The following is a 22,203-nucleotide window of genomic DNA, read 5'->3' as shown; positions in this document are numbered from 1 at the left end:
TGTTTTGAAGTCTGCGCCTGATTCACAACGATTTGAAAAAAGAAATACCCAGAAATGCAATTTTAACCTTAACTTTCTTTATATTCTCTATCAGAACAATTTCACAAGATGTTAAAAACAGCATTTTCTTTCGAGTGGGTCTTTAAAATCAAATGTTTATATTTTTTTTCTCTGTCGATACTGTGTTTTCAACTTTCTATAATGATTCTACAGCGTGACCAACAGTACATTAAAAGTAAACGAGTAGCTTAATCACTTGGTGCAACTTTTATTAGGTTCTGGTTATTATTTTAGCTGAACTGACAGTTTAATTTATTATTTTTATTCTCAAATGCAGTAGTATGTTATTGGGAAAACCTGTTAAAATATTTAATGTAAATAAATTAAAGCATTTCTACTTAATAAAACCCTTTAAAACGATATATATTCATGTTTTGTGCTTAAAAGGATGACATTAACTTGGTTTTATTGTAAGAAGTTGTGTGAATTCGGATCAGTAGGCGTGATGTTCGCGCTTGATCTTCGGCGGAGCTCGTGTTTTTCCGGCATTCTCCGGTGTATCCTCTCAGCAGGCTTCTTGCTAACAAACAACAGCAGGCCCCGTTCCCGGCGGCCCATTCGCTTTACGCTTTTATCAAACCTGGACTGTTTTGGAGAACCGTTCCGGGCTCCATATTCGTGGTTGTGTCCCGGTCCGTGCAGACTGAGGTCAGCTCGGGCTGCTCGGTGTCGTGTTTTCGCTCGGTCATTCTCGGCTTTTGTCGTCGTTTTGGCGGAGACATGGAGGAGGCAGACTCGGCAACGAAGGCTTTCGGGCTGGTTGAACCGCCCATCATCGGACCGCCGGTGGAGGGAGTGGGCTCCGAAACGGAGTCGGAGGCCGAAGTCGCAACGATGGCTGTGATGCCCGAACCGGGAAACATCGACATCGGAGCCGAGTCCATGCCGAACGCAGACGAGGCTTCGTTCGCAGGTAGCGGGCTCGCGCCGTTCAAGACGGCCTTCACGTGCAGTGGGAAAAAGGAAACACAGCGCGTGAAAATAATACAGTTAGCTTAGAAGGCTATATAAAGCGGTACCGCTCTTTATGGTTGTGATCGTGAGCGGCGGCAGACATTAATCTGAGTCTTTATACACCACGAGAGAGATTTAGGAGAAAAACAGCGGAACTATTCCTATATCTACGTTCAGTGGGTCTAATGAATGAAACACTTCAGATTGTTGTAAACATTTAATTGTCAATAATTATGTTAATGAACTAGAAAGCACATGTGTGATTTTGTTGTTTCTCATTCTCCCACATGTGTTGATCAGAGGTGACAGCTGAGGCAGATGTTCAGACCACAGACGACAGTGTTTTCACCACAACAGTGGCAACATCAGCAGCGCTGTCTGAGCACATGCTGGTAGGTCACTGCTTTCTTCATGGCCTTTAGGAACTCAAATAAATAATAATGTCACTCTTTGTGGGGTTTGGTTTGGTTGTTTTTTGCTGGCATACTCAGTGTAATCAGAAAAGATACTCTCAGGTGTAGTGATTCATTTTAAAATCAGTTTGATTCATATATATCATCATTTGTGGTTGTTGATAGTTGAAATTGGTTCATTTTGATCTGATTCACTGACCTAACATGGATGGATAAATGGTACTGAACAGTGCAGCTGAAGTTTTCCAGATTTCTTCAAGATAATCAAGTGTAAATTAAATATATGTACAAACAAACAAGTAAACAATAATGCATGTTAAATCCATTCACATTTTAGTTTGATAAAGTTCAGTCCACTATTGTTTTTCCTCTTCAGAATAATTCAATTAGACATTCTACCAGACTGTATGGTCACACGACTTTGCTAAATTCAAAGTGTTTCACACATTGAAGTGGAATGATGGTTTTTGCTGTGTGTTGTCTGCTGTAATGGTCGTTTTTATCTTAATAAACCTACCATGTCTCAATTCAAATGATGTTTTCCAATATCAATATAATCAATTTATTTCATTTTAAAGCAATTTTATAATGGAATAGGTCGATTTGATAAACAATATGTGGTTGGATCACAGGAGTAGAAATCAATTAATTAAATGATTGATCATTACACCCCTACATACTAGGGTTGGGTTGATAAAATCGATCAATCGATCTGAATCTAAGCTAAATAGATCGATAATGGATCCATAAAAATAGAGATTGATCTAACGGATAATTTTAAAGTCTGCTAGCTTGATGCTAACGTTTAGTGGGATTTCCCATAGGACAGCTAATGCTAACGCTCGGTCGACCTAAACATAGTATTACTGAATAAGTGAACATATTTATAAACTCACAGGTAGGAATTTTCCAAAGTCTTTTATGGAAATATTCTTTCAAAGTAACATTTGTGGTCTAAAACACATTTTTTTGCTCATAATTTCTTCTTCTTTTGGAATAATGTGTAATACTATTGTGCGATCGCCACCTAGTGGCCAAACTGAAACATCCTCCAGGAGAAGCAGAACAATTGTCGAAACTTAAGATAAGATAGTCCTTTATTCTTCCACGGTGGGGAAATTTCAGGGTTACGGCAGGATTACAGATAGAAAATGAGAAAAATTAGACAATTTACATATTTACAAAGAAAACAAAGTTATACTGCGGAGATAAAAATACAAAAAAAGAAAAATAAAGAGAAAGAAATTGCTTCTCTGTTTAAGAATCCATGTAACACTGTATGCTATTAAAAATCTAATTATTTCACTAATACATTTGACAGTATGTGAACTGGATCAGATTAATATGAATATAATAAAAACATATATAGATTAGATTATTAATGTATTCCTAAACAAATGTGTACACCGTGTTAACTCAAAATTGAATTGAATTGAGAGGATCGAAAGAATCCAAACAAATCGGAATCAAATCATTCCAGGCTGTTGTGAATTGAACTGAATCGTCTTTGAAAATGACTGGCGATCCCCAGCCCTACCACATACGACACTCAAAAAGACACAAAAACATGCTCAGTTTCATTGCTTTTCCCATCAGCTCAGGTGTGTCGTGTTAAGTTGGAAACTGTTGTATTTGTAATTTTTGTTTTCCCTTCAAAAATGTTTATCATGAATGTCGGACACAACACATTTGGTTCTCCTGCAAAAACGAATGCTCACCTTTATGTTTCATGTAACTTCAGCTGACTGTTTCTGTCTAATAGTTTATGTTTTTATTCATACTAAGTGGTGGGATCTACACATTGATAACACATCAATATTCTACTCCTAAAATGTACTCTTTTATTAAATATTTATAATGCCAGCTTGACTTTAAAATCCATATGAAAAAGAACAGAGCCAAACCATGATACTACCACCACTCTGCTTTTCACAGAAAAGGATATATATAACAGCAATGTATTTGTGTTTTATCCAGCTGCTTGTTAAAGTTAAAGTCACATTAGCTGTTCTCAACATTTGACCCATCTCCTGGGGGAGCGGTGTGCTACAGACACAGCCGTTCCCGGGGTTCAACCCCCCAGTCCAACCCCTTAATACTGAGTGTCAAGCAGAGAAGCATTAGGTCCCATTTTTAGTCTTTGGTTTGACTCGGCTTGAATTTTAACTCACGACCTTTCAGTGTCAGGGCGGACACTCTACCACAAGGCCACTGAGCTTTTTGTCATCACGGTTTTAAGAGTATTGTCTTTTTTCCTTTGTATGTGTGTGGATTTTTTGTATTTATATTTCTATATTCAGTTGTGGTGAATGGGGAAGGATTAAGATTTTCTAGATCAGGGGTGTCAAACTCAGTCGCACAGGGGGCAAAATCCAAAACACACCTTAGGTCGCAGGCTGAACAGGATAAACATTTTTTGAAGGCACTAAAAATACATTTTTAAAACTTTAAAACCTTAACTTTTTATGAACTAGATATATAGCATTACCTGTGATAATACTAGTGTGAATGCTAAAAGCTGAATTTGACAGCTAAAGATACTAGTGCTGATAGTTGAAGATGCTGAAACTGATAGCTGAAAACGAGGAAGTTGATAACTGAAAACACTAAAGTTGATAGCCAGCTAAAAGATTAGCTAATTGCCAAATAGCCTAAACAAGCTAAAAAAAGAAAAAAAAAACTTAGGTTAGCCAAAACAGTTAACTAACTGCAAAACAGCCTAAAAATAGTAAATGCCAAAATAATACAAAAAGCTACAATAATGTCAATTTTTAAAACTTTAAACCATAACTTTTTAACATAATTATGATAATAAAAAGGCAGGAATATTATTCCAAAATTAATTAACTTAAACCTTAAATAACTTTCAATATTTTACTCTTCATAAGAATATATTTTGTCAAAATTATACAAGTTAGAATTGAGCGCAAGATAACAACGGGGTCATTAATAACAATGAAATAAAATCATTGATAAATCATCAATATAATGACCTGGAGGGCCGGATCCGGCCCCTAGGCCTTGATTTTGACATGTGTTCTAGATCTCCTTGAATCTTTATCTCTTTACCTGTTGCTGTACACGAGTCTGACCTCCTAAAATTGGGAAACCCTTCCTTCTAAAGCAGCATCAGTAACTCTGGTTATCAGAACAGAGCGTATATAATTAATTAATGTAATTAATGTAATTTTAACTGTTGACTCACTGTTGTGTTTGTTATTTAGCTGTTTTATTTTTATGCTATTAAATGCTGTTTTTATGTTTTTTTGTACTGTGAGGCGACCTTGAGTGCCAAGAAAGGCGCCATATAAATACAAATTATTATTATTATTATTATTATTATATAGGATTCTCCCTCAAAGGCAAATGTTAAAGATGCACTTTGATTAAAATGGTGTTTTTAACATGTTCTTGTGGCATTTTTGACTCAATGGAGGGCATAAATAAAGACAATTAAGATAAAATTGTGCTTCAAAGTATTTATTTATTTAAATCATGAGCAAACAAAACATTTCAGTTTGGAAAAACATCTTATTAGTGATCTAGAAAATGTTCAAGGTGGGCTTCAGCCCCCTGCTCAGTAACTGTGAGGGGAAAGGGGGCCGACTTACTCTGCATCAACAGTTCCGCCCACAACTCAGAGATAATTTTTAAAGAACTCCTTCCTCTCTGGAGAAATTGTGTCCTAGAAAATGACAGTTTTAAAAAGTGTGACCAAAAACAACATTATTAAAACACTACTCGTTTTGATTTAACAGATCAAAAGATGATCAGAGTGGGACTTCAATGTTGAATAATCTTGATTGCATTTTCTCTAGAAGTAACTGCAGTGTGTTTTTACATTCAGCTGTTGTATGTGTGTCTGTGTGCTGACAGAACAACAGAACCACTCTCCAGTTGGGTGACGGTCTCAGCGCTCAGAAGGCGACTCTGATTGTGGTTCACACTGACGGCAGCATCGTAGAAGCTGCTGGACTGAAGTCTGCCGCCAGCATCACAGCAGGTGATCTTTGTGTGTTTTCATCTTAAGGACATGTTTGTCAATTATTTTAGGCCTTTGTCTCAACTGTCTTTACGGGTGGATACGGGCTGTCTGCAGGGGGAAAAATGGTGATACATGGAAATATGAAGGTCTTAGACCTCTCAGTGCAGAGAGAAAATGTTCATGTCTATTTTTCTATGGGTATGCTGCGGGCAGCTGGTCTTAGTGAAGACTTCAACAACACAAAAGATTGAAGTAAGTTAGACGTGTTGTACAAATGTTTCTTTTTTTTAAATTGTGCACTAGGGCTACCACGATTAGTCGACTAATTGACTATTAAAATAGTTGACGACCAATTTAATAGTCAATTACTCGTTATTTTATTAAAGTTATAATGGGATTCTGCTAGCCTTTTTGGACTAGATTGGTATTTAAAAAGGTTTTTTAGACTATTAAGCTAACATTTCAACTACATGCTAGCTGTTTTGGCTAATTTAGGCTTTTTTTAATTTTTTTTTTCAATGTTTTGGAGTTAGTCTAATATTTACACGTTAGCTGTTTTGGCTAATTTAGGATTTTTTCCATTTTTTAGGCTAATTTGGCGTTTAACTAATATTTTAGATAGCTATCAGCTTCAGCAAATTCAGCTATCAACTTCAGTGTTTTCAGCTATCAGCTTCAGCATTTTTATCTATCAATTTCAGCATCTTCAGCGGCCAAATTCAGCTTTCAGCATTCACAGTAGCATTATCACAGGTAATGCTATATATATAGTTTCTAGTTAGTTTAAAGCTATTGATGGTTGAGATGTGTGCTTTACATCCACTTCTTGCATGACCCGATTAGTCGACTATTAAAATAATGGTTTGTGGCAGCACTATTGTGCACACTGATCAAGCAGCTCGTTAGTGCTGTTCACTTAAAAAGTGCCGTTTGTGTGGACATCCTACAGGCTCTTAGTGTCTGCACACCATGTGCGTGTAGCATCAGTACGGAGTCAGTATTTGCACTTTTTTAACCACTAAAGTGTAGCGTAACGCTGCGTTCAGACCGATCATGGTTTGTGCGTCAAATTCACGTCAACTGCCTCTATTTTGAAGAGCAGCAAAATTGCTGCTCAATACTTTACCAAAAATGTGTTCATAAGCTCGATGCTCCAGACACATGTAGGAGGAGCTATCGTCAAATGTTTTTAGCCTGATTGCTATATGGAGTGGTGTCTGTCTGTGTGTATCTCACTTACAAGGCATGGAAGACATGGAGGATGTTTAGAGATCAGGTTTATTTATGTCTGGAGTCATTCAGAGACTCTCCCTGTACGGTGAGGTTCACCATCTGAATGAACGCAGCTTTCAGCTTTCAAGAGCAAAATACTAAAAACCGAATGATTATTTATTTCTTTTGTAAATAACCATGTTATAAGTGGGAAAAAAAAACAGCAAAGTGTTGTAGCGCATGCTGTCTGCACCACCGAGGCAAAGCAGAGGACTTCTGCTCAATGAGATATTATTATTTGTTTTATTGAATATTAAAGCGTTAATTGATTAATCACTTGCATTAATGTAAAATGTTCACAGTCCAAATTAAAACCTTACTCACTTTGAACATCTGCTCCAGGCCCTCAGACTCCAACTACTCCACTGACTCCCCCCCAGGACAAGGACTCCTGCTCCAAGTACAACTGGGACCCTTCCGTGTACAACAACGAGCTGCCGGTCCGCTGCAGGAACACCAGCGGGGTTCTGTACAAGCCTCGCCTGGGATCAGGTGATGTCTGCACTGAGAATCTCTCAGGTTCATCTGTCAACACCAACACAGAGAGTCTCCTCTAGAACCACTCTAGCTCTGGTTTTCAGTGGGGCTGTAACGAGTATCCAGGTGCTGGGACACTCGCGATCTGCTCCCAAAAATCTGAGTATAAATATTCGCAACGTCCAAGATCGCTGATTTGCAATTTTTATAAATATAATAGAGCGTAGTAAAATATTGTTGGGGAATAATGTATTTATTGCTCTGAAATGCAGAATAATGTTGGATTTTAATTTTATTAGCTAAAACTGATTGATCAGTGTTACTGTCACCGGAAGTAAATAAATCTTTGTGTCGGTGAAGCTTCCTGTTTTCAAAGTAAAACTAGTGAGAGCTTTTTTTCCGTTTAAAAAATTAACAAAAATGAAATTTCATTCACTTCTGAAAAAATAAATCAGCTTTAGCTCCAGTGTTTACATTCTTTTGGTTACAGTAACTCTTCAACAGTTGACGCAAATAATGTAACTTCAGCGAATTCTGAAGCGCAGAAACGCAGGTAGTCTGCACTGCATGGCTGAAGGGCGGACGTCATCAACGTGAATCCGCTGATTCTGCCACGGAAAAAAATAAAACATCTAATTCTACGGGCTCTGCACCGATATTGCTTAGAACGTAAAATGGTGCAGAACTTTGAGGATGGAAAAACTGTGGAAAATATTTTCAGGATTTGTTCTTAAATGGTCCAAAAAAACTGAATTTTATGCTTTTTATGTTGTTCATATTACTGTTGAACTTGACAAAAAAAGAAAAACCTGTTTAAAATAAGAAACACCATTTCTTTTTTTCTAAATCTTTGTGTTTTTATCAATTTTGTTCATTCTGATCTGTTCTAAATAAAGGTATAAATGATGGGAATTAATACAAATAATTCACATTTTCATACATCCAGTTAAAAGACATACACGCAGCAACAAACATTTTAGTAAAAAGTAAGAATCGTGGTTCTATTCATGAATCGAATCGCCACCTGAGCAACGATCCACTGCCATAGTTTTCAGTGTAAGACTTCTTTTTGGTCTGTAGTGGATAAAGTGTCACCTGTGTGTCAAATGTCATTAACAAATATGTCTGATAATGAACGCAGGTTTTGCTTTAGCTTATCGACCTCTGAAACAAAGGGACAGGATATTTGAAGGCCTTTATCCCGGGAGTTCATTTATGTCAGTTGAGATTCTATTTTGAGTTTGTCATCTGATAGAAATATTTCTACTTGTGTGTTTCAGCTTCAACTATTACTTTTTGTTGTGTTTAGTTCTTAAAGTGTTTTTTAATTGCTTTGACTTGTCGTATTATTCTCACTGAATGGAAAAAAGGTTTAAATATTGGATAAAGTGGTTGGCCACCGCGTGTTTCAGAATAAAAGCATATCAGACAGGGCAGCAGTAAAGAGTCATGCATCTGTCTCTGGTTTTTAGGTGGCAAAGGTCGCTGCATTAAACACAACCAGCAGTGGTTCACTCCCACAGAGTTTGAGGCTCTGTCGGGCAGAGCAAGCAGCAAAGACTGGAAGAGAAGCATCAGATACGCCGGCAGACCTCTGCTGTGCCTTATACAGGTGCTGTGACCAGTCCGTTCTAGAGGCTTCCTGTTCTCTGTTTGGATCTGACAAATGTGCTTGTTTGTGTCTAGGAGAGGATCCTTAACCCTCACGCCGCCTCCTGTACCTGTTCAGCCTGTTGTGATGATCTTACACCGGTGAGTCAACAAGGTGGGTTCTGGTGTCTGGTTGTTCAGACAGAGAACTCACAATGCTGGAGATCAGTGACTTATGGGTAAAATAATCAAGTAATGAAGTTCAAATGAGAGAATATGAAAAGATGGAAATCAAAAGTAACTTCAATGGTGAAAGTAAACAAACTTCAGGTTAGTATTAGCAAATATAAGAGAAAAAGTTAAAACATTGAATGTAAACACAGAAACACATCAACTATGAGAGACAGAATTAAGAAAAAAAAATCCGGGAAATCACGTAGTTTGATTGTTATTTTGTATGATAGGGCAGAAAATAAGTATTTATCTTCTACAAACGAGCAAGAATTCTGTCTTTAAGAAGGTCTTCTATCCTGCACTGGTTACCTGTATTGATGCCACCTGTTTAACTCACTGCCTGAATCAAAGATACCTAAACACACCTTTAAGCAGTCAAACTGCAACCCCTCCACCTTGATCAGGACCAAAGATCTGTCAAAGGACACTAGGAACAATAATACAGACCTGAACAAGACCGGAATGAATTCATCTGCAATCAACAAGCAGTTTGGAGCTCCATGGAAAATCACTCCTGATTGTGTACAAATGATCTTGAGAACATTGATGAAACTGCCAAGAACTTCATGGAAAACCTTGGTTAATGACCTAAAGAAAGCTGGGACCACCACAGTAACACAGGTTACCATGGTAACACATGCATTTATGGATTCAAATCCTGCAGAGCTTCAAAGGTCCCCCCCACCAGTACATGTGCAGACCTGTCATTGTTTGGAGGAGGAAGAAGAACGCTGAAGAACACCATACCCACTGTGAAGCATGGGGGTGGAACCATCATGGTTTAGGACTGTTTTTCTACAAAGAGTTAAAAAAAAGACTGATCTGTATTAGAAAGAAAGAATGTGGATAGATAGATAGATAGATAGATGCATGGATGGAAGGGTGGATGGATGGAGGGATGAATGGAAGGAGGGGTGGATGGAGGGATGGATGGATGGATGGATGGATGGATGGATGGAAGGGTGGATGGAGGGATGAAGGGGGGATGGATGGAAGGGTGGATGGATGGATGGAAGGGTGGATGGATGGATGGATGGATGGATGGAAGGGTGGATGGAGGGATGAATGGAGGAATGGATGGATGGATGAAGGGGGATGGGTGAATGGATGGTGGGATGGATGGATGGAGGGGTGAATGGATGGAGAGATGAATGGAGGAATGGATGGATGGATGGAGGGATGGATGGAAGGGTAGATGGATGGATGGAAGGGTAGATGGAGGGATGAATGGAGGAATGGATGGATAGAGGGGTGAATGGATGGAGAGATGAATGGAGGAATGGATGGATGGATGGAGGGATGGATGGAGGAATGGATGGATGGATGGATGGATGAAGGGGGATGGGTGAATGGATGGTGGGATGGATGGATGGATGGAGGGTAGGAATGGATGGATAGAGGGGTAAAAGGGGGGTGGATGGATTCCTGGCAATCTCTGGATCTCAGTCCAATAGAGAATTTGTGGAGGCAATTGAAAGTCTTTGTTGCCCAGCAACAGCCCCAAATAATCCCAGCTAGAAGATCTGCATGGATGAATGGACCTAAACAGCAGCTACAGCGTAAACCTGCTGCGATCTACAGGAAAGGTTTAGTCTCTGTCACTGAAACCTGGGTTATATTACAAAGTACTGAGGTGAACTTCTGTTTTTTTAACAAATACTTCTCTGCTTCAGTGTATAAAAAATAATTCTAAATATCAGACATGATCTTTTTATAGCAGAGGGATCCATGTGGATCTGAGGAACTTGTTGTCTGCATATTCAGTGAATGGTGCATTCGTTGCCACACCACAGTTTGGGGGTTCAGAAACATGACTAAATCAAAAACACAGAGAACAAAAAACTATCTGTAATATATGTTAAAAGAAAAACAGGAAATAGTAAACCAGTGGACTGAAACAAGAACAGAGACAGGTCCTAACACAAGTTACACTACTGGAAAAAGGATTCTGTTCTGAAAAAAATATAAAAAAGTTTGACTCTTTGTCCACAATAAATCTTAATTTGAAATGGACCAAGCCCAACATCAAAGACCTGGACTTATTCCTGTTGCAGTTTTGATGTTGTCGTTTTGTGTACTGTTTCTTTATTAATTTTCTCCCTTCTTCACAGTCTTTAAAGGAAGAGAGTTCCCTGGCAGGAGAAAACATCAATATGGTAAACACTGTTTTTTCTGATGTTCAAAGTCTCCAGAGATCATTCAATCATCTGTATGAATGAGTCAGAAATGCTTTTAGATTTGAACAAACAGCAGTCATCCTGATATACTCAGAAGGGCTGTGGATCCTCACCTAGACAGAGATCTGATCTGATTCATGAATGAAGATCAGCGATTCACAAACTATTTAAAGAGTCTATACCATGGAAAATTAACTTTTTGAGCTTTTAAATTTATTATAGTGTTCATTCCTCACAAAAAGCAACCCCGAAGCGGATCGGAGCTAATGGTGATCAGCAGCATTTTAGAGCCATAGTTACATTGACTGAAGTGAATTGTTTTCAAATATACTCTACATTATTTATTAAACTCACAACTCGGTGATCTTGGAGTCAACCATGAATATCCCAGTATTTGGGTATTCGTTCCAGCTCTAATACAGACCCATGTCACTCTGCTGGTCTATCATAGGATGACAGAGACAGAAACCACACACTCGTTTTCTAACGCGCAACCTTAGAGTGCAAAAGTAATGAAAGAATTCACAATAAACTGTTATAAAAATCTCCTGCGGCTGCTCGTGTTTAAAGGTATATTTCAGTAAGAAAGCAGGATTTGTGTTGTATTGAGGCAATACTGATTTCAGCACGTCACCTACCTAACTTATTAGTGGAGGTCAGGACGTGTGAAAACACCGTCTTCTAAGTACGTCATCTTCGTCAGAGCAAATGTCTAAAAAGTTCCAGAAAAACAAGACAATGAGATGTTCAGTAGAGGAAACATTACAGAAGCTTTACAGGCCAGACAAAGATACTGTCAATGACTTTATGGATGAATGTAGTGTCTCTCTTACTAAATCCCGTGTTTTGTAATATGCTGTCAAATTGTTATGCATTATCTTGTGTTGCCGTCATGACTTTTCTCCGTGTTCTCCTGGTGCAGACCGGTCCGGTTCGCCTTTTTGTTCCGTATAAGAGACGGAAGAAAGACGCAGATCTTCAAGTCATCCCCTCAAAAAAGGAGCTTCCGTCCTCCAAGAACATCACTCTGAGCCCTGGAGCTACATGTAGGTCACATGACTTCAGATTGACGTCTGATTGGACCACTATCAGTCGTAGTGTTTGACACAGCTGTTGTTATCCCACAGTCACGGTGTCTCCATCGGGAGAATTCACCACCTCCGGAACCCTGACGTTTGACCGCACTCCAACGGGCGACGCCGCCACCGCCGCCGCCATCATCTCAGATGGTTCGGCTCAAGGCGAGGTCTACGGTGGCACCGCAGGTGTGGACCCTCACTCACAAAGCATCGCCTGCCTTTAATGACTTTCATTTCAGCATCACGTCTGGTCAGGATGAAGCAGACAGTCCTCATCCAATCAGACGATCTGTAGATCTCTCTGTTGACCTTGAATTGATCAGATGTTTAGCATTTGCTCACATGCAGTTATAGGTTGTCTGATTCCTGTTAGAGAGTTTGAATCTACAATTCCCAAATCCAGTACCCTGAAATTCAGAGGAAAAAACAAACCAAAAATACAGAGTGCATCAATGCTCACTACATTAGTGAAAAACCACAAAAAAAAAATAAAAAATGTGTTTAAATGTATTTATAATAAACTATCAACTTTTCATCATCTCAACACAGTGGATTCATAAAGAGTCTTCATAAAATGTTCATATCAGATCAATAAATTATGTTATTTCCTTCTGACTTACATATCATTGACTCTATAAGAGAACTGGACTGAGTGACCCCCCCCCCTCCCCCGAGTGTTTCAAACTGGAGGTACCTGCAAAATTCCATAGACTTGTAGAGACAGCTGTTACTCAGTCATTCCATTATTATATAACCATTCTTGCACTGATACCTTAGTAACATCTCCTTGATAATCCTTATTTTTAAAAAGTATTTGTTTCTGTTGTTCAAGTTATAAACTGACCAATCAGATGGCTCAGTAAAAGTAGGTGGAGCCTGCTGGCCCTCACGCATTTTGTGGAGCCTGCTTCCAGGTGGTAGGGGCGTGGACTTCCAACAAGCAAACTCCTGATTGGAGTGAGCGGTTGCCATAGAAACGTCAACTCAGACCGATCAATGCTTACTGATGATGTCTGGCTCCAACATGGTGGCGTCCATATCACAAAAAACAGCGACTGATTTGACTTCATTTGTTTGGAGCCGGAAGTAAACCATCTTCTATGGATGACGTCACTCTCGCTCGGTCCAGTTCTCATATACAGTCAACGAGCTCTGCCTTTATCCTCGATATATCCTTTAGTTCAGGGCTGTCAAACTCAATCGCACAAGTGGCCAAAATCCAAAACACACAGTAGGTTAGACAGGATAAACATTTATTGAACACATAAAAAACGAAATTGTTAAAATTTTTAAACTTTAAAAATTTGACTTTTTTTGCATAATTATGAGTAAAAACAGACAGGATTATTATTCCAGAATAAATTAATTTAAAACTTAAACTTTCAATAATTTACTCTCTATAAAAGTGAATTCTGTCGAAATTATACAAGTTATAAATAAAGTAAATTTTGAAAGAAAAAAAACACTCAAATGTATTTACTTGTATATTTTTTTTATATATAATATGAAATGTATAAATACCCCAAAAGATTGTGCTCCCCATAAAATATATGCTGTCACAGTTATACAAGATAACATCGGGCCGTTAACGATAATGATATAGAATGCTCTGGAGGGCCGGTCCTGACGTTGACACGTATCCTCCAGTTTGATTCCCTGTGACGGCTCTCCTCCTGTGACTCCTCCACAGTGCTGACGGCGTTGCCTGCGTTGTCCATGACTCCTCAGCCGATTCAAGCCAAAGTGGCGGTATCAACCGCGGCGGCGTCTCCATCGGAAACGCTGGTTACGGGGCTGGACGTGGCGCCTGCTGGGGCTGTGGAGCCCGGCGGGGGGGATCCACAGAAGCAGACATGGCTGTATTTGGAGGAGCTGGCTAACACGCTGCTCGCCAACGTTCAGCAGCTGAAGGCTCTGATCGAACAGGCCAAGAGCTCAGCGGGGGAGGCTGGAGACGCCAAGGCTCAGGAAGGCAGGAAGGAGGTGAGGTCGAGTCCAGAAGGTCAACAATAAAGTCATGACCTGGCCTGTTCTGTAACTTCCTGTGTGTTCTGCTGGGCGGCGTTGTCTTCACCAGATCTCCTTTCAGCAGCCGGATGACTCGGAGGCTAAGAGGAATTCTGACATCACAGAGATAATCATCAACGTATGACAAACACTCATCTCTGTCTGCAGGGTCCCTCTCTCAGTTTACAACAAACACCTTAAACATTCTGGTGGAGGTTTCTAATGTGTCGGATAATATTGGGCAGTTTTTTGTTATTATTAATGTTCAGGTGGAAGAAGACAAGAAAAGTGAACAAAGTGCAAAAGATTCAACACTTTAGTTTTCTAGAATTATCAGGTTGAATTCATTTTTAGTCCTAATCTTATAGAAGTGACACCAAACCAGACTTGTTTTTAATCCTATTTGATACAATATACCATTTTTGTTTGGAGTATAAGTTGGGTTTTTTTCGTAATTTGCCTGGGAGTCCCACTAATGTCATTTTATCTTTATAATTCATTTTTTTGCTGTTGTAACTTATACTCTGGAGGGATTTCAAATCTGACAGATACAGTAATTCTTCAAGTATTTTTTGAATACCAGGTGACGTTCTACTGCTTGTTGTTGCTCTGTTTTCAGTAGGTTATTGACCCTCAGTGATGATCTTTGATCAACAGTCTTCTTCCCGTCTCTTTTCCTCTCTCGGTGGTTTCCTGTTGCGATTCCACAGCAGATGTGTGTGAACTGTGGTCGGGTGGCCATGAACGAGTGCACAGGCTGCCACAAAGTCAACTACTGCTCCACCTTCTGCCAAAGAAAGGTACTACAAGCACAGTGGGGTAGAAGGGTAGAGCTGGGTTGATAAAATTGATTATTCTATCTGGATCGATCTAAGCTTAACAGATCAATAATCAATCCATAAAAATAGAGATCAATCTAACACATAAAGCTAAAGTCCGCTAGCTTGATGCTAACATACAATGGGATTTCCTATAGGACTGCTAATGCTAACGCTCGGTCGACCTAAACATACATTACTGACTAAATGAGCATCTTAATTAACTCACAGCCATGAATTTTCCAAAGTCTTTTAAGGAAATGTTTGTTTTTTTTTTTTAATTGAGAGAATTAAAATATAAAATAAAAAATCTGAGCTAAATGGATCCAGGCTCTGGTGAATTGAATGGTTAGGACTCTCTCCTCACAGCATGAAGGCTCCAGTTCAAATCCCCACTGGAGATTTTCTGTGTGGAGTTTGAGTGTTTTTTCCAATTTTCTCCCATAGTTCAAAAACATGGTTTTTGTTGACATAAAATAGTTGATATGTGTGCATGTGCATGTGATTGCATGTGTGGGTTTGGAAAATGAATGAATGGAAGAACAAACCAACTAAAAATGATACAGTGGGATTGAAAGTTTGGGCCCCCCAGGTAAAATGTTATATTACTGTGCTTAAAGAACCCAAGGAAAGATGGAAAAATCCTCTACAGGTATCCGATTATGAGACATTCCTTAGATCTTTATTTCCATCATTTACCCTTTTAAAATCACAGAAAACAAAATAACAGCATGTACAAAAGTTTAGATACCCTGCAAAATTGATAGTATGCTCCACCCCCTTTGGAAAGCTGAGGCCTGACAGTAAAAAGTGATTGTTCACAATCATCGTTTGCAAAGACATGATTCAAATCTCCAAGGTTTTCAATAATCTGAGTCATGTGACCTTGCTCCACCAATCAGCATCGTGGGTTCTTCCAGCAGTTGTCTAGAACGTAGAAACTGTAAATAGTTGATGCTCACAAAGCAGGAGAAGGCTGTTAGAAGATACCAAAGCGTGTTAAGACTCCAGTATCCTCTGTACAGAATGTAAGTAAGAGATTTCAGTCAACAGGAAGAGTGGAAGTTGAAGCAAATCTGGAAGATCAAGAAAAGTCTCAGACAGATCAGCTGCAGGATTGTGAGAAGTCCAAATCCACGTTTGACTGAAGGATCCTCCAGAACCTGCAGACTCTGGAGTTGTTCTGCACTGCTCTACTGTCACGAGATACTAGTACAAATATGGAAGAGTCATCAGAAGAAAACCTCAAAGTTCAACGTCTGAAGTTCACAAATGAACATAGAAACCAGCCTGATGCATTTTGGAAACAAGTTCTGTGGACCGAGCCGGTTCACATGGAACCACATTGAGCAAAGGTCTGTTTGGAGAAGGAAGGGTCCAGAGTTTGATGAACAGAACCTTTGTTCAGCTGTTAAGCATAGGGGTGGATCAATCATGCTGTGGGCTTGTATCAGGAAACATTTCACCAGCAGAAGGAAGAACAGATTCCACAACATTTCTGCAGATTCTGGACACTAACTTGATGTAATCGGTGAAAAAGCTGAAGAGAGGATGTCTTCTCCAAATGATTATGATCCTAAACACACTTTAGAGGCAGAAACTGAAGTTTATTCAGTGAACTTCTCAATCATTGAAAATCTATGGATAGACCTGAACAGAGGAACAGACATCCCAGAAGTCTCAGAGAACTGGAAGACTTCTGTAAAGAAGAATGGATGAAGATTCCTCAAACAAGAACTGAGAGATACAAAAATCCTTTAAAGCTGTGATTCTTACCCAGTACTAACTCTGCCCAAACGTCTGCACACACCATTATTTTGTTTTGTGTTGTTTTCAAAGCATAAATGATGGAAATAAAGTCTATTTTTTTGACATGTTAAAAAATGTCTAATCTGTAAACTGATGCCTTTAGAAGAGTTTTCAACCTTTCCTCAGGTTCTTTATGCACAAAAATATAACATTTTTTTCCTGGGGTGCCCAAACTTTCGATATACCAGATCTCTTATACCAGATAATTTGAGCACAGTTTTTGTTGCATTTACAGACAGTTTTAAGTAATAAATCACAATCCTGTTAATGATCTGGATTATTTATTGAAAATATGCATTTACAATCAGAAATGGAGCAAATATTTTATTTAAATGACTATTTTAAGCTTCTTTGCGCATTTTTTGTTTTAATTTTGTGTAATTGTTTATTAACTGAACTGTTTGTTGTCTGAGACATCAGTAAATGTGGCTGCTAGAATATCCTTTTTAAATATACTGTTAACCTTTTTATCGTTTTTTTTTAAGTTTGTGTTTTGAAAGCAAATTAGCTGTTGACCAGTACAATGAGGAGAACATTCATTTAGAAGTTCTGTATTTAAGGCATCATCGATGGCTGTTAATTGAAGTTAATTAAAAAAGATGACACATGTTCACACATCCTGGTCGGTCTCTGCAGGACTGGAAAGACCATCAGCACTCCTGCTGTCAGCCAGCAGGGGGCATACCTGTCCAGGATGAGGAGGAGGTGGCAGCCATGGAGATGGACAAAGTGAAGTGATGAAGATCCTCTCTGGACTGAACCGTCTGCTCTCCGTCAGCAGAGAGGACTGTGTCATGTTTCCTCAGCAGGAGACGGACTGCAGACACGGACAGACTTCTCATGTCTTAATAATATTTTATCATGGATCCCAAAGGAAAAAGAACTGAAACGATTTCAGACACTGAAGACTGAACTTCAGATGAAGGAAGGTCTGCTGACCCGCAGATGTTGTAGTTTTATCAGCTTCACCCTCAAAGTGTCAAACTGTACAGGAAACGACAAACTTCACCAGAGAATCCATCTCAGTAACTTTTTTAGGTTTGGCAACATCAGGACATTTTTATTGCGTTTCAGGTCCAAACATCAGATGAGGTTAAACATGAAATGCATGAATAAACAGAACGGCGTCAGAACTTGTTCTGCTTGAACTTGTATAATGTGACACTTCTCAGATGTGTGCTGTTGTGTGTGTGAAGAGTTTCTGGGCTTTTGTTTTGTTTTATTGTTAAGAGCTGCTCAAAGCATGAAAACCTTTTATTGACAAGTAGGGCCATGATTAGTCGACTAATCGACTATTAAAATAGTTGACGACAATTTAATAGTCGATTAGTCGTTACTTTATATTATATGGAGTCAGAGTGTAGTAAAGTTGAAAGTTATAATTTCATTTTGTTAGCTTTTTGGACTATTTTGCCATTTATTGAGTTTTTTCCGCTAATTTGGAGTTTAGCTAATATTTCAGCTACATGCCATCTGTTTTGGGTAATGTAGGAATTTTTCACATTGTTTTGGCTAATTTAGAGTGAAGTTAATATTTCAGTTACATGCTAGGTATTTTGGCTAATTCAGGATTTTTTTTTCATTTTTTAGGCTAATTTGGCATTTAACTAATATTTTAGCTGGCTTTCAGCTTCAGTGTTTTTAGCTATCAATTTCAGCATCTTAAGCGGACAAATTCAGCTTCCAGCATTCACACTAACATTATCACAGGTAATGCTATATATCTAGTTTGTAGTTAGTTTAAAGCTATTGATGGTTAAGATGTGTGTTTTACATCCAGTTTACGGTTTAAAAATAATCGGTGATTAGTCAACTATTGGCACTATTGACAAATTTTGATCTGATTCGACAAGGAGCAGCTACAGAGTGCACGGTGGTGTAGTGGTTAGCACTCTCGTCATAGTTTGCATGTTGTCCTCATGCATGAGTGGAATTTCTCCAGTTTTCTCCCACAGTCCAAAATCATGTTTCACAAGTTCATTGTCGGCTCAAATTCTCTCTACAGGTGTGGATGTAAGTGTGGGTGTGGTCCTGCAACAGGCTGTTGACCTAATTAGAATGTACTCAGAATGTACTCCGTCTTTGGCCAACAGTAGCTGGATAGGCTCCAGCAACCTGTGACCCCAAAAAAGATTGGGCGGGAGGGACAGACGGAAAAACGAACGTGAAGTTTAAAGCCAAAGCTCCATGTGAGATCCTCCTGCAGGTCACGCCTCTGATTTACAAAGAGGTCTCTCCACTGGGGACCGTCTCCTCCTCCAGTCAGCCTCTCAGTCCAGTTTCTCTCGTGCAGCTCGGCTTTGGCCAAACCCTTCGCTGTTTTTCTGCCGACACAGTTGAAGGGTCGTAGCAGATGTCCAGTGAGACCACTCCCTTCAGGGCTTAAGCAGATCTCCCAGGTGGAGTAATCGTGGACAGCATCACCCCCCTGCAGTAATCCGCCCTGCAGACTGGATGACCAGAGGAACACAGAGAGGGTGGCTGTCCATCAAATCCAGAACACTGCAGGGTCTGAACCCCAGAACCGGACTCAGGTCTGCAGCACTGGAGGACAGAACGAACTCTATTTAATGTTTCTTTGGATTTGAATGAATATTTCATGATAGTACTTTTACATTATAACATTTGTTTAGTGTAAATAATTAATACATACACAGTCTATCCTGAATGGAACAAATATTCGATTCTTTGCTGACTGTGTATGTTTAGAAAGAAACTGAGATTCTGTCATTTGCTCATTTGAACAGTGAGAGAGAAATCCACTCTAAAATGTAAATGTTGCATTACATTGAGGGACATAAGTATTTGAACCTTTTTGCCAGAAAGACTTAGCACTTTGTGGTAAAACTTTATCAGCTCAGAGGTCAGACGTTCTTGTAGTTGATCAGGTTTCTTCAGATATCAGGAGGAATTCTGGTTCTAAGTCTAAAGGATTTCTAAATCGTTCAGGTTTGGAGACTGCTGCTTAGCAACTCTAAACTTCAGCTCTCTCCAGAGGTTTTCTAGGTCCAGAGTCTGTCTGGACCACACTGTGTCTTCTTCATCCGTTCCTTCTTCAGCCGTTCTTTGGTTCCCTGGATGAATGTTTGGGTCATGATCCTGGTGGAAGATTCATCCATTTGAAGGTTGTCACTCAGGATTTGATGGTACATGATTCCACCCTTCCTCCATACATACGGTGAAGCAGTCTTGTGCAGAAAAACACCTCCAAACCATAATGCTTCCACCTCCATGCTCGACAGTGGAGGTGGTGTTCTCGGGGTCATCTGCAGCATTTCTCTTCCTCCAAACAGTTGAGTTGATGCCAAAGAGCTCTGTGTTGGTCTGATCTGACCACAGAACCTTCTACTAATCTCTCTGTAAATCATCTTTGTCAAACTGAAGGTGGGTCTGCACATGTGTCTTCTAAAGCAGGGGGACCCTTGGAAGCAGCATTCAGGCATACTGGCATGCCTCATATGACCTGAAGCCAACCTTTTTTTGTTTCTGACTTGATCCAACTCTCTGAAACCATTTCAAGATATCAGACACCCTGGCAACTGGATAATCAACCGGACAAAGTTGCCATTCTCCACGTGGATTTATAATAACTAAACTTTTTGGTAACCTTAACAGGAAGTCTTACCAATACACATTTTAAACTCTGGTTCATCTCTGGAGGACACTTTCAAACCCAACGTCCCTTTTGGGTCTGCAGTAATTTACGACAGAGCCGGCTCCAAGGCCTTTAGCTGTCCTCATATCGTGTTTTAAGACAGAACTTTTAGTTGGATTTAACATGTAAAACAAAAACACAACTTAGGCTGCGGGCCAAACAGGATAAACATTTATTGAACTCTAGAACTACATTTTTAAAACTAACTTTTTAACATAATTATAAACTAGATATATAGCATTACCTGTGATAATGCTAGTGTGAATGCTGTAAGCTGAATTTGGCTGAAGATGCTGAAATTGATTGGTAAAAATGCTGAAGCTGATTGCTGAAAACACTGAAGGTTATAACCATCTAAAATATTAATTAAATGCCTGAAATCCCTAAAAAACTTTAAAAAAAGCCTACATTAGCCAAAACAACTAGCATGTAGCTGAAATATTAACTAAACTCCAAAACAGCCTAAAAATCTTGGTAAATGCCAAAATATTCCAAAAAGCAGAATGCCAATTTTTCAAACCTTTTAACATAATTATGAATAATAAAAATGCAGGATTATTATTCCAGAATAACTCAAACTTTAAATACCTTTTGATATTTTACACTCCATAAAAATATATTTTGGCAAAATTATACAAGTTAGAAATAAGCACAAAATAACATCAGGCTATTAATAACAATAAAAGTAAAATGATTTGGAGGGCCAGATAGAATTACCCAGAGGGTCGTTCTGTTGTATTTGGTTACACATAAAGGATTCATACACAGGTTTGTTCAAACTTTGTTTAATAGATAACCCACTTTTCTTAATCTGGTAGTGGGGAAATGCTCACACAGAGACCAGAATAAGGTTATACCTCCGGATATTTGCATATCCAGAGTTCATGCAAATTGCAACAAATCGTAAAAGCACCTAACTTGAAACTTGTCCTGCTGTTTAAGTTTAAAGATTTGCACACATGCCAAGGAGCTCAGATTATTTTAAACTCTCTTGAAGATTTTTTTTCCCACACCAACGATTCTAACTCAAACGAATTCTCCACGTCTGTAAGTATTGTCAATATAAACTCAGGTCATCATAGTAAAGGAGAAATTATTCCCAACCGACCTACCTGGATAAATAAAGGCTCAACAAATCAATGGTGGCTGTGGTTCCAGCTGCTAACTAACTCCTGTCGTGTTGTTTTAGTCATGATTAAGTTTTATTGTAATTATTAGACGTTATTCTAGACCAATCAGAGCCCTCAATAAAAGAATGTGGTTGAAACATTCGATTGGCAGAGGGTTGAGGACTTCCAACAAGCTCACTCCTTATTGGTCAGAGTGGTTGCCTTAGAAACGTAAACTCAGACCGACGCGGACACATCACTGCTTACTGACGACGTCTGGGTCCAGTGGAGACTGAATCGACTTCATTTGATTGGAGCAGGAAGTAAGCCATTTTCTATGGGTGACATCACACTCACTCAGTCCAGTTCTTTTATACAATCAATGGTTTAACCATGAGGGTTCTAAAATGAAGCGGCTCCCCGTTTGTCATGATCATGAACAGGATGAGGAAAGCAGGACGGCTTATTCTCGTTTGGCTCTTGCCAGAGAAAAATACATGTCTGTGACCTTTAGGAGTAAATGGCAGTTTTTTGTTGAGTTGCTTTAACAGTGCAATCATTGGT

General features: G+C 39.1%; 1 protein-coding gene across 2 annotated transcripts; it reads left to right on the top strand.

Annotated features, from left to right (window-relative positions):
- The first annotated feature begins 502 nt into the window (after positions 1-502).
- deaf1 (DEAF1 transcription factor) lies at positions 503-18,008 on the top strand. 2 transcript variants are annotated; one of them, XM_024261912.2, is made up of 13 exons: positions 503-973; positions 1,315-1,406; positions 5,304-5,430; positions 7,027-7,176; positions 8,634-8,773; positions 8,848-8,913; positions 11,097-11,141; positions 12,085-12,208; positions 12,290-12,427; positions 13,932-14,224; positions 14,319-14,387; positions 14,962-15,048; positions 17,512-18,008. In XM_024261912.2, the coding sequence occupies exons 1-13, from the start codon at positions 781-783 to the stop codon at positions 17,611-17,613; spliced, it is 1,626 nt and encodes a 541-aa protein (XP_024117680.1). In that variant the 5' UTR covers positions 503-780; the 3' UTR covers positions 17,614-18,008. The 2 variants fall into 2 exon arrangements, with proteins under 2 accessions (XP_024117680.1, XP_024117678.1); XM_024261910.2 differs by having other exon boundaries at positions 504-973; positions 14,959-15,048.
- The last annotated feature ends 4,195 nt before the right edge of the window (positions 18,009-22,203 follow it).

The sequence above is a fragment of the Oryzias melastigma genome, linkage group LG6, assembly GCF_002922805.2.
Source record: "Oryzias melastigma strain HK-1 linkage group LG6, ASM292280v2, whole genome shotgun sequence".
Lineage (NCBI taxonomy): Eukaryota > Metazoa > Chordata > Actinopteri > Beloniformes > Adrianichthyidae > Oryzias > Oryzias melastigma.
The sequence above is the reverse complement of the archived record's forward strand: the minus strand, read 5'-3'. Positions and strand labels throughout refer to the sequence as shown.